This window comes from Gigantopelta aegis, chromosome 13 (assembly GCF_016097555.1).
Source record: "Gigantopelta aegis isolate Gae_Host chromosome 13, Gae_host_genome, whole genome shotgun sequence".
In the NCBI taxonomy this organism is placed as follows: Eukaryota; Metazoa; Mollusca; class Gastropoda; order Neomphalida; family Peltospiridae; genus Gigantopelta; species Gigantopelta aegis.
The window spans coordinates 38,276,798-38,294,263 of record NC_054711.1 but is presented as its reverse complement, the minus strand read 5'-3'; the positions used below and the strand labels follow the sequence as shown (position 1 = coordinate 38,294,263).

The 17,466-nt window shown below is 37.5% G+C and overlaps 1 protein-coding gene across 1 annotated transcript in view; it reads right to left on the bottom strand.

Annotated features, from left to right (window-relative positions):
* Positions 1 to 1,775: 1,775 nt before the first annotated feature.
* LOC121387304 (DNA primase small subunit-like) overlaps positions 1,776 to 17,466 on the bottom strand; it is a 29,248-nt gene continuing 13,557 nt past the window's right edge. The window contains exons 6-13 of the mRNA XM_041518326.1: positions 14,333 to 14,391; positions 13,492 to 13,604; positions 12,108 to 12,208; positions 8,480 to 8,612; positions 5,909 to 5,978; positions 5,047 to 5,099; positions 3,837 to 3,935; positions 1,776 to 2,000 (exon numbers count right to left, since the gene is read on the bottom strand). Coding sequence (XP_041374260.1) covers positions 1,981 to 2,000; positions 3,837 to 3,935; positions 5,047 to 5,099; positions 5,909 to 5,978; positions 8,480 to 8,612; positions 12,108 to 12,208; positions 13,492 to 13,604; positions 14,333 to 14,391 — 648 coding nt within the window. The 3' untranslated portion in view covers positions 1,776 to 1,980. The remainder of the gene's footprint in view (positions 2,001 to 3,836; positions 3,936 to 5,046; positions 5,100 to 5,908; positions 5,979 to 8,479; positions 8,613 to 12,107; positions 12,209 to 13,491; positions 13,605 to 14,332; positions 14,392 to 17,466) is intronic.

Below are 17,466 nucleotides of genomic sequence, written 5' to 3'. Positions count from 1 at the left end.
CCAATTTTGATGAATGCCAATCGTATTCGGGAATCCAACGTGACGAAATGTATGAGAGGGGATGAGAGACCAGTCCTATCTAGTCAAAGATACCACCCATACGCCTGAAACCGCCTACGCCCTGTGCATTCGTAACCACTGATGTCCGACCCCCCCCCCCCCCCTTCCGCAACCACCACCACCCAGTGGCGTATCTACAGAAAAATAGCGCTTATTGCAAGCACTGAAACTGCGCCCCTGACCAAAACATGTGATATCCATCTTCTAGATAACGTTTTACAGCTCAGTGGCGCCCCCACTTTCAAATGGTGCCCAGTGCACGTGCCATACCCTAGGTATGCCAATGCACAACACCACCACCACCAAACAAACACACACACACACACACACCACCGTCCAATCCATTCTTGGCACCATTCAAGTAATTCTTTAATTGCAGAAAGTTGATCAGTTATAGCCGTTGATGATATACGTCGTTGCAGACGAGGCGAAGGAGGGTAATTGATTGTTAAGGAAGGTTTGCAGATTGGGTAATCCATCTTTGAGATCAAAATAAGCGAGTGAGAGTGTGTGTGTGTGTGTGTGTGTGTGTGTGTGTGTGAGAGAGAGAGAGAGAGAGAGAGAGAGAGAGAGAGAGAGAGAGAGCTAGCCAGCCCCCGGACCCCCCCCCCCCCCCACACACATCTCGTGCCATGCTTAATAACGGTCATTAGCCCACCCCACTTTAAAAAAATGCTCCGATGGGCCTCAGGACTCATAAAATAATATTTATTAATGCAGCTAGCGCTACAGAAAACTGCAGCTAGTCATTTAGTGTACACTTCCGTTCGTACACTGTGATATATACAAAAATGCCTTCATATTAACTGCAAATATTTACTTTTTTTTACTAAGATACCCCTTTAACGAGCAAATGTGCCCCTTTTTTGTTGCCCCCCCCCCAACCCTCCCGAAAAATATGTCCTAAATCTGCCCATGGAGGAAAATCCCCACCAAAAAACACAAACTACCCCTCCCCAACAAAAAAACTCAACTCAAGCTGCCCTGCACTCTCCTGGAAAGTTTAGAACAGCAATTTTACTGCCTTAAAAGTAAAATACATTTTATTTGAAATTGCCTAGTTGCTAGGCTAGAACCACTTCATATTCAGCTCGCATTGAGTTTGCTCATGGTGAAGACTGTAATTTGTTCAGCATGTTCTGTGAAACACAATTCCCCCCCCCCCCCCCCCCCCCCCCCCCCATCCCCCCCCCCCCCCCCCCCCCCGACATACTAATAAAATAAAACGATTTCAATCTGTTTCGACCCTTTCTGTCAGTTTCCAACGACTGTTTTCTGAGCTGTCCACATCATTACCTACCGGTCTCAAATTCCTCCACGTGTGCAGTCTCTGTGTGCTTCTCTGCACACACCTGGCATCCTCGTCCTCTGCCGCTAATAAAGCTGCTCTAACCCATGGCACTAACGACCACTGGTAGTAGGGGAGTATAGTAGGTAGTTTAAAGTGCCTCTTAACAATGCCAGCAATAACTACTGAACACTCCCTGAAGTGATCAGACTAAGCCCACAGCTAAAAGCTTATGGGGGAATGACAGGTGTGTGGCACCTGTCACGGTTGGAGAGACAAGGACTGGGATGTGGAGGTGGACAGCAACAGAAGTTGAAAGATAAAAGAGGAGCTGCTAGATCGGGAAGAAATGAGATGGAAAGGAGAAGGGAAAGGGGGCACTGGGATAAAAAAAACAAAAAAAACAAAAAAACCCCAAAACAAACTATTACAATAACTCGGGTTAAAGAACAATTTATTACACAGATCAAGAATAGTACTAACAGCAAGTTTGTGTTGCTGTCTTGTTGAACAAAATGTCTTAATTAAACATAAACTTATGTCCATCCATCCATCCATCCGTCTGTCTGTATGTCTGTCTGTCAGAACAAATATTGAACAGAATCATCCGCCAGATTTAAAAATTTGAATCTTCAAAATTCTCTCTTCATATCTGAAAAATAAAATGCAGTTCGTTAGACTAACCTCTTTTCTTAAATGTGAAGCTGGCACTGGGTTTATGTCTCGCAATGGCAAATCTTTTACTTTTTTTTATTCCAGTACCGGCTCCAACTCAGAGTGAATGAACTGCTGGGTGTAATGGGGGTAGATGTCGGGCCAAATACACCAAGTTTCACTCACTTCATTGGTGCGATTATGGGTGTGTTTCCCCACAGTGTATGACCCCACATGCCCTGGGATGATTAGCTCCCTGTATATGCCCTGGACTCAGATGACACCGAGATGCTCACTGCAGGTGATACCGAGATAGCTCTGTATACTTCTGTATGCCCTGGACTCCGATGACACCGAGATAGCTCAACTTCTGTATATGCCCTGGACTCCGATGACACTGAGATAGCTCAACTGACAGCAAGTGTGGAGCACGGCCCTGTCAACTAGTCCCATATCAAAATAGAAATTGGAAATACTGCAGATTTACCATGCATCTCATTATTAACAGAAACAATTCTATCTCTGTATTATAGGTGTGTGGCATCTTTAAATAAATCTTAAAACAGACTGGGATAGTCATTTTTATGGAAGTACTAGTACACTAATTTCATGGGTTACTTCAAAAATGACCACTTGAGCATGGAGGTGGGTGGGTAAATTTTGTTACTGTTTTTTAAACATTATTTTATTTTTATATAACTTTTTTCACAAAACAGCAAGGCTCAAGACCACTATGGTAAATACCAAATGATTGTTAACAGTTATTTAAAAAATGAGTGGAAAAATGTATTCAAATGGTAATAAATGAGCACGAGTTTCTTTTTATTAGGTACCAGCCAGTGCACCACGACTGGTATATCAAAGACTATGGTATGTGGTATCCTGTCTGTGGGATGGTGTATAAAAAGATACCTTGCTGCTAATCGAAAAGAGTAGTCCATGAAGTGGCGACAGCAGGTTTCCTCTCTCTATATCTGTGTGGTCCTTAACCATATGTCCGACACCATATAACCGTAAATAAAATGTGTTAAGTGCGTCGTTAAATCAAACATTTCCTTCCTTTCTTTTTATTAGGTCCCCTACTGGTCCAGTCGATGGCGACTATAGGTTTGTCTCCAGCTTTCTGTCTGTCCGCATATAGTTTTGTAGAGTTTTAAAGTAACAGACCCTAGTTTTTAAACACTGAAGGCATATGCTTTACTATCAGAGAAATCAGTCATTACTAAGATTTTACACATTTCATAGCAAATTTTAACTTAAAGGAGCATCAAATAAAAATGCAGACAGATGACGTAGACATTTTTAATTACCTTGAAACCTCTTTATACCTGACAGCCTAGGGACCAAGTAAAATGTCCAGTTTAAAGGGACATGCCCTAGTTTTTAAATATTAAGGTATATTTTTAACCGTTTTTGATAACTGAAATCATACTCTACTTAGATTTTATGGTTTAGATTATTAATTTCCGTACATTCGAAGTGTCTTTGGTCATCCTGGTGTTTTTAATATCACAAAATGCATTTCTCATATTTTTAAAAATGCACGTGCATCTGAGAAGTAACAGTTTAAGAGTCGCATTTTAGTCAGTTTTCAGAGGGTATTTCACCATTTCAAAGTCAAAGGCTCATGTTTCTCTCAATTGTAACTTTATCCAAATGTGTTTCAGGTTTGTAGATTAACTAAACTTAGTGTTAATTTTCATGGGCTGAAACTAGGGTATGTCCCTTTAAGAGGTATTGAGGGAATTCTGGTTTACAGAGGGTCTGGTTTTGAGAGGTTTCACTGTATATGCACCAAAAATATCTACAATCCCCATCTAACTATCAATCTTACCACTCTGCTCTATAAGTTTTCCTTTCCAAGTGTTCTCGAGTTTTTTCAGAAATCTCTCAAAAACATCAATTGTCGGCCCAAGAGATGTCCTCTTGTAATCTGCAAATAAATAAACCATCAGTGAGCAAGTTTAAACTGTAGAAAACTTCGTATTTTTTTCTTTCATAATACTTTTCATTCATTTCAACTTATTTTCGTGCTTATATCCAATTAAGGTTCAAGCATGCTGTCCTAGACACACACCTCAGCTATCTGGGCTGTCTGTCCAGGACAGTGGGTTAGTTGTTAGTTGTTAGTGAGAGAGAAGAGAGTGTAGTGGCCTTACACCTACCTACTGAGCCCTTAAGAACTCACTCTATAACCCATCGCATCTCAAGGAAACACTCTACAATGCTTCTATTGTCCGAACCAAATTGTTAACAACTACAAAAAATTACTCCCCTACCTTTAATTGCCGTTAGATTTCCTCCAAAGTTTGTCCAGACACAAATCGCAAAAAAACCACTACAAATATACAGATTCCACACACGAGACTGCAACGATGTTGCCGATATTGTCTTTGCTTAGATTACATAGGGAAAAATACATGAAGTTTTCTGCCGTCTGCCATGTTGTTTGTTTATGGAATACTCTTCAAGAGGGGTGAAAGCCTCCAAAGTATGTGACACAATTAATATAAAATCGATGATCTCTAGTGGTATCATTAAAATAATAATAATAATAATAACCAAAAAAAATAAATAATATGACGTCATCACGTTCGCTTTTATATCATAACATGTTATGATGTTGTTAGATTAAGTCCTATCCTTTCACCCCTGTTGAAGAATATTCCATAAAAAGTCAAAATGGCAGCTGATACAAAATTACATGCTTTTTTTCTTATGCGCTCTCAGCGAAGTCGATATAGATGACATGGTTAGCATCTGGTATGTGGAATCTGTGTCATTGTAATGGTTTTTTCAAGATTTGAGTCTGGACAAACTTTGGAGGAAATCTAATGGCAATTAAATGTAGGAGAGTAATTTTTCGTAGTTGTTAACAATTTGGTTTGGACAATGAGTGACTGCTCTCAGTAGACTCGTTCATCCCATTCTAATGAATGCTCCATGTCTGGTATGTACTGTCCTGTCTATGGACCAGTGTACATAAAAAGATGCGTTTTTAAATGTAACAAGTAAATTTTTTTATAATAATATTGAATTCTTACCCTTTATTTTAGTGGTTCCAGTTTCCAGTTGATTCAACTCTTCCACTAAATTACTAAAATAATAATAATAATAATAATAAATCAGGACATATATATATATATATATATATATATATCTATCTATTTATCTATCTATCTATCTATGCCTATGTATATGTATATGTATATGTATATATATATATATACAAATATTGAAGTACAGAATTTTTAATGAGATTATATATATATCTGAATGAAGAGTTCAGACGAAAAATGTGATATAGACCATTTCCAAATATTTTGACTTAAAGTCCCCAACGTAAACCGCACAGTGAGGGTTATCTGTACAGATGTTGTTTTACGGCACAACACGATATATCCTAGTGCAAATCAGTTGGACAAAATCTGTTTTGATCAAAATGGCAGCACCCATATCATAGGCCTATATCTTCTATTTTATTCTGGAACATGATATGATATTGAGCTGCTGGAAATTGGTGAATTGAATGAATAATTTTTTTTCCAGATTTACATAAAAAAAGGTTCAAAGCTAAAAGGAAGAAAGGAAAAAAATGTTTCATTTAATGACGCACTCAACACATTTTAATTACGTTTATATGGTGTCAGATATATGGTTAAGGACCACACAGTTACTGAGGGAGGAAACCCGCTGTCACCACTTCATGAGCTACTCTTTTCGATTAGCAGCAAGGGATCTTTAATATGCACTATCCCATAGACAGGATAGCACATACCACAGCCTTTGCATTTTATGTTTGTCCTGAAATTCAATGCCTGCTATTCTTGGTAATGCTTAAAAAACAACAACCCCAAAAACCTAAATATTTTGTTTTAGTAGGGTGGTTTGTACGATGCATCTCACCTGATAGTTGGAACGGAAGCAGGATCGAAAGAATCAATATGGTCTTGGTCCATGGGGACACATACTCGTCCTGGAAGAATGAATGAATGAATGAATTAATTAATGAATGTTTAACGACACACTAGCACAAAAATACACATCGGCTAGTGGGTGTCACAAATGTTAAGTATATGAAAATATTATTTATATATATTTATGTAAAACCACAGTGTATGTCCTGGAAGAAGAAAATCACGAGAGCAGGCATTGAAATAAGCAATGTGTTTGGTAACCCATGTACAGACTACCACAAAATTGACCTGAGTTATGACACATTATTATCCACATGGTTCAACATAACTGAATTCATAATAATCATACGAAGCATACGTGTAATAACAAGTGTAATGACATAATTTGGGGAAACAACGTCATAACATGACATGGCTTCTCCATTCCTAGCTCAGACTGTGCATTTGAAATATGATGTCATTTAGTCATCTCCTTCTAGTTGTGGCTGAAACATTTTGAGTTGGGTCTTGTTATTCATAAAGAAAACAACAATAATAATATTGATAATAAAGACATTATTACTCTCGCTCGGGCAATACAAATATCCTGACACTCGTTTCGTAAAATCAGTACAACACACAAGCTCGTATAATAATCTCTATTACTCCTCCTGGAAGAAGAAAATCACCAGAGCAGGTATTGAAATAAGCAATGTGTCTGGTAACCCATGTACAGGCTACCACAAAATAGACCCGAGTTACCACACATCATCTTGGAAGAAAGAAAGAAAGAAATGTTTTATTTAACGACGCACTCAACACATTTTATTTACGGTTATATGGCGTCAGACATATGGTTAAGGACCACACAGATTTTTAGAGGAAACCCGCTGTCGCTACTTCATGGGCTACTTTTTCCGATTAGCAGCAAGGGATCTTTTATTTGCGCTTCCCACAGGCAGGATAGCACAAACCATGGCCTTTGTTGAACCAGTTATGGATCACTGGTCGGTGCAAGTGGTTTACACCTACCCATTTAGCCTTGCGGAGCACTCACTCACGGTTTGGAGTCGGTATCTGGATTAAAAATCCCATGCCTTGACTGGGATCTGAACCCAGTACCTACCAGCCTGTAGACCGATGGCCTATCACGACGCCACCGAGGCCGGTTCATCTTGGAAGAAAAAAATCAAATATCACTAGAGAACATCAACTATTGGAAGATGTCAAACATTTGTGATTGGCAGTCAGTTTTTGTTTTTGTGTGACATCATCACTAGAGCCTAGAGCACACAGGCTGTCCAGCACACCCTTCCAAAATAACATGAATCTTATGTCATATCCAAAATAACATGAATCTTATGTCATATCCAAAATAACATGAATCTTATGTCATATCCAAACTAACATGAATCTTATGTCATATCCAAAATAACATGAATCTTATGTCATATCCAAAATAACATGAATCTTATGTCATATCCAAAATAACATGAATCTTATGTCATATCCAAAATAACATGAATCTTATGCATATCCAAAATAACATGAATCTTATGTCATATCCAAAATAACATGAAAAATAACATGAATGTTATGTCATATCCAAAATAACATGAATCTTATGTCATATCCAAAATCACATGAATCTAATGTCATATCCAAAATAACATGAAAAATAACATGAATGTTATGTCATATCCAAAATAACATGAAAATTAACGAGTCGGGTCAGATATTTGAAATACTTCAAGGCATTGAGAAAACAAATACTGATAACAATATTTGGGACAGACAGACAGACAAATCTCATCTCACATTTACTTTCAGGATGTAAATTTAATATGTTGAGAATATATGGTGCTGCAAATTGGAGGATATATTTTGCTTAAAAAAAACAAAAACAAAAAAACTTCCCATAACTTTTATAATAACACAAGGAATATGTACACTTTGACAGCAATTCGTGGCATTTTGAAAAAAAAAGTATGGAAAAGTAGAAAAAAGACCAAAAAGTAGGAAAAAGTAGGATCGCCGCACAGCCTGGAGGGAAGACTATACCAAATAAAATCCCATAGGCGACCATGTTAACGTTTGTGTTTAAAAACACTATATGCAATATATCAACCAAACTATGACCCATAAATATCAGTACTACAACCCCTACCTCAAAGTAGTAACTGAAGAAAATGGTACCTTTCATGGCTCATTTTCGGAATAACCAGATGTTTTTACAAACCCCTAGTTTTGCATAAAATTGGAGTACTTTTTTTAATAGGTGCCCCATACATGTTCTAAGCACAAGGCTACTTGACACAGTGGTACTAGATGAAATAAAATTGCATACATTTTTAGCCCAGAAGAAACTAAGTTTTTGTACAACCAACACACATTCATAACCAATCACAGGACTTGTGGCGTTAACTTCTCTATCAAATGATCGATGCACCTCGAACTTTGACCCAGTCAGAAATTATTTGGTTTAGTGCTACCTGGAACACATTTCATTAAAGACGTTTATGTAAATCCAGCCTCTGTCATGACGTCCATCTCTGCTACTGAACACCATTATGATACTCACCTGTTTTGGGATGGATACAAAATGGACTCTTCAGTAAATGATTAACTCCCTTGCTGACGTTGACATCCAGTCTTGGGTAACAATACTGTAGCATTATTTCCTGCACCACATTCCGCGACTTCCTGAACAGGCCCTGAAACACACCGACAACTTAAAGACTACAGTTTTTTAGTAACTGAATTTTTTTTTTTTTAAAAGCACAGTCCCTATGTTTAGTCCGTGAAAATGGACACTCAAGTTTGGTTAATCTACAAACCGACAACACATCTGGATAAAGTTACAATAAAGTGAACACTAGAGTATGTGAGGTTGAAACAGGGATATATAACATCTAAAAATAAATTAAAGTTTGGCTTAATAACCGTTACTTCTCATGCGTTTTTATAATTATGAAAAATGTATTTCAAAGTATTACAAAAACCTGGATGATCAGAAACACTTTGGGATGTATGAAAATGGATAATGTAAACAATAAAATATAAATAACTTCTGAGTTTAACTATCAAAACTGCTTTAATAGCGAAAAATTCATCGTTGTGTTTAAAAACTAGTCTGTCACTTTAAAACCACCATACCAATAATGAGTATTAATTTTGTTACAATCATAAAATACTGTGACGTATGGATGTACATTGTGATGGCTTTGCTAAAAAGCACATTTCTTTGGTAATTAAATTTGTGAATCATAAAGGTAGTATTGTTAATTCATATTATATGTAAACAGATATTATATTTTTTGGTGTTGTTAAATTTGTTGACTGCGTTAAATTAAGATGAACGTCTAACTATCAATGCCACTGAATAGGTGTAGTCGGCAAAACATCAATTCTTCAGACCGGCCTTGGTGGCGTCGTGGTTAGGCCATTGGTCAACAGGCTGGTAGGTAATGGGTTCGGATCCCAGTCGAGGCATGGGATTTTTAATCCAGATACCGACTCCAAACCCTGAGTTTCAGTGGGTAGGTGTAAACCACTTGCACCGACCAGTGATCCATAACTGGTTCAACAAAGGCCATGGTTTGTGCTATCCTGCCTGTGGGAAGTGCAAATAAAAGATCCCTTGCTGCTAATCGGAAAAAGTAGCCCATGAAGTAGTGACAGCGGGTTTCCTCTAAAAATCTGTGTAGTCCTTAACCATGTCTGATGCCATATAACCGTAAATAAAATGTGTTGAGTGTGTCATTAAATAAAACATTTCTTTCTTTCAATTCTAAAGAATTCTTATTTAATTTACAGACTAGTGTCTAAAACTGCTTCTCAATTTGTAACTTTTGCTATCAAATTAAAATTTGATAGCCAATGAAAAAAGTTTGTAAAAGTTTGTTTTGTTTAACGACACCACTAGAGCACAATGATTAATTAATCATTGGCTATTGGATGTCAAACATTTGTTAATTCTGACACTTAGTCATTTGAGGAAACCAGCTACATTTTTTCATTAGCAGCAAGTTATCTTTTATATTCATTTTCCCACAGACAGGAAAGCGCATACCATGGCCTTTGACCAGCTGTGACACACTGGTTGGAACAATAAAAAAAACCAATCAGCTGAATGGATCCACCAAAGTAGTTCGATCCTGTGACGCAAGCACTTCAAGCGAGCCCTCAACCGAGCTAACTCCCACCTGATAAGCAATGATTGCTTCAGACTTCAAAAAATTAAATTTGAGCCTTGGAGTGGGTGGAACGAATCCCATGGCATCCTACTTTTAGCAGGGTTCATACACTTAAAAGAAGTAAAAATTCCAGGGTTTTTCAAGCACTTTCCAGGTCAACTTTACCAAAATTCCAGGACCGTACCGAGTTTCCACAGGTCGTTAAACACGCAAGTGCCAACCATCCGTGTGGGTTTACAATAGATTCATTAACTTGACACGCCCACTGAACTTGCTAAATACCCTGCGGCAAAAGGTGACAAACTTTCTTTTCCAATATGGCGACGCTGTCGCTTGGATCTCGTGGCCGCGTGATCCTCGCATCGCAAGATAAAAAACAACAACAAACATTCACACATCAACTGAGCCGGTAAACATCGATTGGCCGGATGATTGGCATTTGATTGTGCCGCGGAAATTAAACAAATAATTTAATGTTAAATAAAGTAAATAAAGCCTCCGTTTTAGGCGTTTATATTTTATTTGACATCAAAGTATCATTTTCAAGGGTTTTCCAGACCGCAAGATGATTTTCAAGGGTATTCAAGCACTGGAATACATTAGTTTATTTTTAAGGGTTTTCAAGGGTTTTCCAGGCACGTACGAACCCTGTTTTAAACACTACAACATATTTTTCACTATTGAAGCCATTTTTTTTTAAATTTAAATCAAAAGTACTTATTATTAAAAGTTATTATTTACAATATTCCTTTTCGTACATCGGAAGCGGTTCTGGTAATCCAGGTTTTTGTAACACCTCAAAATACATTTTTCATAATTCTAAAAATGCACGTTCGTCTGAGAAGTAATGGTTATCGAGACAGGCTCCAACTATTTTTAGACGACATTTCCCTGTTTAAATATCACAGACTTTAGCGTCTCCCTGTTATAACCGTATCCAAATGTTTTGCATGCTTGTAGATTAACTAAACTTAATGTCTGTTTTTACAGGTTGAAACTAGGGCATGCGCCTTTAATGATGGCACTTTCCCCTAGTTGTGATATGAACTGTTATAAGTCAGGAGTTTTTCCAATAACAGATTTCTGCCGCTGGATAAAAATCATTTCCATCAGTTGAAGGAATATTTTTTTGGTTTTTAATTTTGTTTATTTGTTGCCAAAGTTACAGGTTCAAAATTGCCGCTGGCAGACTCAAAATTTACGTAGGTGAGCAATTTGCCTACATTTTAAAACTGCTGTAGGTAAAAATTTTCTTAAGTTCGAGCCCTGTAGATATGTAAAACATTGATAACCTCCCTGTTGTACTAAGTGTATAAAAATCTTTATTATCCACATAGTTCAATATAATCAGGAAAATATAACCAGTATTACATGTGTATCATGATTTCATGTGCACAACGAATAACGAATGAAATAATTTTGTGAAGCGTGGTCATAACTTAATGTGGCTTCCGCAGTTTTAAATCTGGGTAAACTCTTATCAAAATGACGTCGTTTCGGAAAATGACATTGTTTCATCGTCTCTTTCTTGTTACATTTGAAACGTTTTGACATGGTCTTAGCTTGTTATACATAAAAATAATAATATGGATAATAAATAAATTATTACACTCACATGTGAGTCATACTGATTTTATGAAACTTGTGTCAGGATTCACGTATTAACCTCACTCTCGCTCGGGTAATACAATAATCCTGACACTTGTTTTGAAAAATTAGTACAACACACAAGCTCGTGTAATAAGCAGGGTTCGAAACTCGCCAAAAAATATGGTGGCCCCAAAAATAATAATATATGTTGGCAAATTATGGTAAGCGAACCACGAGCAACATTTTAATGTGGAATACCAATATTAATAGTGGCTCATATGTTATAGCTCTAAAGAAGATAATATTATTTGGGTGACTAACACCATTATATTTTAATAATTAAGTCGTCCAGTAAGGACATTGGTCACATTTGGCGACCTGGCCACAGGCTGTTTCGAGCCATGAATAATCTCCACACATTACCTTGGCATGACATTCGCTGATTCTCTGTTTTAAGATGGCCCAGCGCGAACTGGAGCTCGTTCCAACCTTCTTGAAATCAGTCATCAAGCTTTCACGCAGGGGTGATACTAGTGAAGGAGAAACCGGCACAAAACAAAACGATATCAGAGATACAAGTCAGACTTAGAATCAGTCAAAAGATGAAAATTATATTGGCCAAAACAATAAATATAAATAAAATAAAAATATTTTGCAAGATCTTGAAAACTAGAGTATTATGTTCTTTTTGTCAAATACCGACCTCGGTGGCGTCGTGGTTAGGCCATCGGTCTACAGGCTGGTAGGTACTGGGTTCGGATCCCAGTCAAGGCATGGGATTTTTAATCCAAATACCGACTCCAAACCCGGAGTGAGTGCTCCGCAAGGCTCAATGGGTAGGTGTAAACCACTTGCACCGACCAGTGATCTATAACTGGTTCAACAAAGGCCATGGTTTGTGCTATCCTGCCTGTGGGAAGCACAAACAAAAGATCCCTTGCTGCCTGTTGTAAAAGAGTAGCCTATGTGGCGAAAGCGGGTTTTCTCTAAAAAAAAAAACAGTATCAGAATGACCATATGTTTGACGTCCAATAGCCGATGATAAGATAAAAAATCAATGTGCTCTAGTGGCGTCGTTAAATAAAACAAACTTTACTTTTTGTCAAATAGCCCCAACAGAAACACAGGAATATCCTGTTTCTAACTGTTTTATTAGCGTCAGTTATTAACCAACTGACAACTGAAAATTAATTAGCAATAACTATTTAACATTTTATAATTGTGAACCAATCTGTAAAAGTTGTACAAGGCCAACAAAAAATATATGTGTGTTTCAGGTTTCATTCTTGAAAAAAATAGGGTAGGTATGTAGGAACTTTAATTTTAATTTGTTTTTAAAATCGATTCAAAACGAGAAACCGTAATCGGCCGAGGTGTTCCGAATCTAGTTTGCTGACTGCAAAAATATCAGGGATCATGAATTTATTTTTTGGTGAGGGGTTTTTTTCCGCTTGAAAACATTTTAGGGTCTTTACATGAAAGTAGGGTAGGTTGGGAAGGCCTAATTAATCATGACATGAAAATGAACTAAATGTTCCCCAGAACATAGACAAAAACTCAAACAGGAACACGGACAGGAACGTAATCCGAGAAACAAACTGAGACAGATTTCATGGCTTGAAATAGGGACCTGCAAAAAGCTGTCCATGTTTTAGACCTGGTCCATGTGTTAGACCCGGTCCATGTGTTAAAGACTATACTTCAAAATTAGCAAATGTCTGACATCCAATAGCCGATGATTAACAAATCAATATGTTCTAGTGGTGTCGTTAAACAAAACAAAAAAACAAAGTTTATAAAAGGATATTTTCATCTGGAACTAAAGCCAACACCTTCGTCCACTTCTGTTCATCTTCTAAGAAATCTTGTTTCCGTACGGCATATTCGGTGAAGTATTCTTCTATGATGTCAAATGATCGACTGCAAATAAAATGAACAAATAATTAACGACACTCCAGCACAAAAATACACATGATGTTTTCTCTTTTAGGAATCCTTCACCTGGCCTCAAACAAATGCATATTCCCCTAAGGATAGTAGTTTGATCTGAACATCCCAACAGCAAATGGCATGGCCTAACATTCTTCTACCGAGTCCTCCTTCCTGTTCCGGTCACGCGACTGTAACTCCCTTCTTAATGTACCCACCTAACGTGTGCATCCATGTGCTCATCACAGTACTGAACACAACACGTGACAGCAGTAGATTAATGTACCCATCTGACGTGTGGATGCATGTGCTCATCACAGTACTGAATGCAACACGTAACAGTAGATTGATATACCCACCTGACGTGTGGATGCATGTGCTCATCACAGTACTGAACACAACACGTGACAGCAGTAGATTAATGTACCCACCTGACATGTGGATGTATGTGCTCATCACAGTACTGAACACAACACGTGACAGCAGTAGATTGATATACCCACCTGACGTGTGGATGCATGTGCTCATCACAGTACCGAACGCAACACGTGACAGTAGTAGATTGATGTACCCACCTGACGTGTGGATGCATGTGCTCATCACAGTACAGAACGCAACACGTGACAGCAGTAGATTGATGTACCCACCTGACGTGTGGATGCATGTGCTCATCACAGTACAGAACGCAACACGTGACAGTAGTAGATTAATGTACCCACCTGACGTGTGGATGCATGTGCTCATCTAGGGTTACTTTCCTGGTCTGGTTATCACCACCCTGTGAAATAATTAAAAACAAAATTTGAGTGACAATGTACATTTGACTAATTAACTCATTACCTACTCCAATAATAAAAACGGACAGGAAACGAAGGAAGGAAATGTTTTAAGGACGCACTCAACACATTTTATTTACGGTTATATGGCGTCAGACATATGGTTGAGGACCACACAGATTTTGAGAGGAAACCCGCTGTCGCCACTTCATGGGCTACTCTTTCCGATTAGCAGCAAGGGATCTTTTATTTGCACTTCCCACAGGCAGGATAGCACAAACCATGGCCTTTGTTGAACCAGTTATGGATCACTGGTCGGTGCAAGTGGTTTACACCTACCCATTGAGCCTTGCGGAGCACTCACTCAGGGTTTGGAGTAGGTATAAACATGTCAAATGTTCTTAAAATTCACTGGTGGTGAATTTGGTGTGTGGCAGAGCTAGACCTGAATCAGTAATGGGATACCTATTTTCAAATAAAAGCTGAAATAGCTATACAGTATCAAAATAAAGGTAATTTTTTTAGCATTTCCGATCAAATCCGGTCTATTTTGTGAAAATTATTTTATGCTAAAAAGAGCTGAAATCTGATAAAAAGCTGAAAAATCACATCCCTGCTGAATATGTTTTTTGATAATCAAATCCACAAGCAGCTAACGCTGTTCTTAGAGGTAAGGGACGTAGCCCAGTGGTAAAGTGCACACCTGGTGCTCGGTCAGTCTAGGATCAATCCCCATCGGTGGGCCCATTGGGCTATTTCTCGTTCCAGCCAGTGCACCACGACTGGTATATCAAAGGCCGTGGTATGTGCCATTCTGTCTGTGGGATGGTGCATATACAAGATCTTTTGCACGTGGTAGTGGTAAGTAGCTCAGTGGTAAAACGCTCACCTGATGCCTGGTCAGTCTGGAATCTATCCACGTCGGTGGCCCATTGGGCTATTTGTCGTTCCAGCCTGGTATATCAAAGGCTGTGGTATGTGCTATCCTGTCTGTGAGATGGTGCATATAAAATATCCTATCCCTTGCTACTAATAGAAAAATGTAGTGGGTTTCCTCCATAAGACTACCGTATATTGCCGTATATTAGCTGACTTCTTGTATAAGCCGACCTCTTAGTTTGACCCTAAATATCAAGTACAAAATCATCAGCCTCGTATATAAGCCGAAGTCATCTTTTGTCCAGTTGTATATTGTATTAATTTCAATAATACTGTCAACAAATAGACTTGTGCTTTTCTTTTTCATTATATTTTTTTAACCCTTTAATTATTACTTCCATGCCGTGCAAAAATATTTTAGCACCGAAAAATCATAACAGGAAAATAAACAATTTAAGCTGTAAGAACATATCACTGCACATAAGTATTAAATTACTCATTGGACAGCAAACAGTAAACTCATTAAGACATGTTTAATCCCTGCCCCCCCCCCCCCCCCCTTCCCCCAGAAACAAACGATTCTGTGGTCCGTGACTGTTGTTCACACTAGTGCAGGTGGCAAAACCGTGTAATCCAATCAAATAGAAGCTTACAAAACGATATCAACAAAAGTGTCAGGAGTGAAGAAAAGCTAAAATAAACTGAACGAGACTAGTTCACTTCTCATATGGTATGGTCATGTAACAATTGTGGGAGTAATTATTGTTGTGAAATTCATGTTAAGTTTTTCAGTCGGTAATGTTAATAATGAGCGTAATTTATTTATGGCATTACTTTACAGTTTAATGCACCCTCCCAACAAAACAATAATATTAGAAATATAATACTTTTTTGAAGAAAAAACACCGTTTTGTATCTTAAAATTTGCTATATGAAAGACTGGTCCTGTCAAACAAAGATGGCGGATGGTTGGAAAGAACATGTTTTTACCATTGAAATGACAATAAAACAAGTAATTTTTATTATTATTCATCAAACTTGTAATGCATTCAAGAACAAAAAACTACATAATACTGCATGATGGGGTGTTTTATTTATACTGTGCACAAATTATTGTTACATAAGCTGTGAAAGGTTTTAAGGGTGTGATCAAAATTTGTAAGTCGCGGTCGGAAGTGTTTTTGATGACAATTTTATGAACCAATTTGTTGTCTCTCTTCTTTTGGAAAGTATTTATAGACTTCAAAAGTCGGCTAATACATGGCAATATATGGTATATGTCAAAATTACCATGTTTGACATCCAATAGCTGATGATTAATAAATCAATGTGCTCTAGTGGTGTCATTAAACAAAACAAAAACTTCAGACTAAAATTTGAGTCAAAGATTGCTTTCTACTAAATAAAATTAATTTCAAGCCTTGCACCACCCTGTAAAATATATTTTATTCTTTATAATAATGACAATTCATTTCATGGGAGGACGGGACGTAGCCCAGTGGGAAAACGCTCACTTGATGCGCAGTCGGTCTAGGATCGATCCCTGTTGGTGGGCCTATTGGGCTATTTGTCGCTCTAACCAGTGCACCACGACTGGTATATCATAGGCTGTGGTATGTGCTATCCTGTCTGTGGGATGGTGCAAATAAAAGATCCCTTGCCACTAATGAAAAAACGTAGCGGGTTTCATCTCTATGACCATATGTTTGACATCCATTTGCTGATGATTAATAAATCAATGTGCTCTAGTGGTGTCGTTAAACAAAACAAACTTCTTCTTTTTTCATTTCATGGAGATTATGTACAGGGTATTTGTTTTTAACTATCAATGGGGTTTCTTGTGCATTTTTTTTTTTTTGGTCGATTACATGACTCATTAGAGTAACATCTTTAATTAAAAATATTCACAATCTTCAAACTATATAAATCTTTACATTACAGTTTTCATTTCAACTCATTATATCTGACCCGTAAAAAGATATCATACCGGTATCATGTTCAAAATAACTTTGTAACTTTTTATTTCAAATTATTATTGGTATTCCAAGTGTTAAAACAACCATAGCCTTAGTTTAAAATGTTTAAGAGCAGGGCTAACTCTGCCACTCGCCAATTGCAAATTTTAAACACAACTGACAAATTTTATTTTAATTTGGTGAAAGAATTTCATGTAATAATTGATATTTTGTTGAAAATAT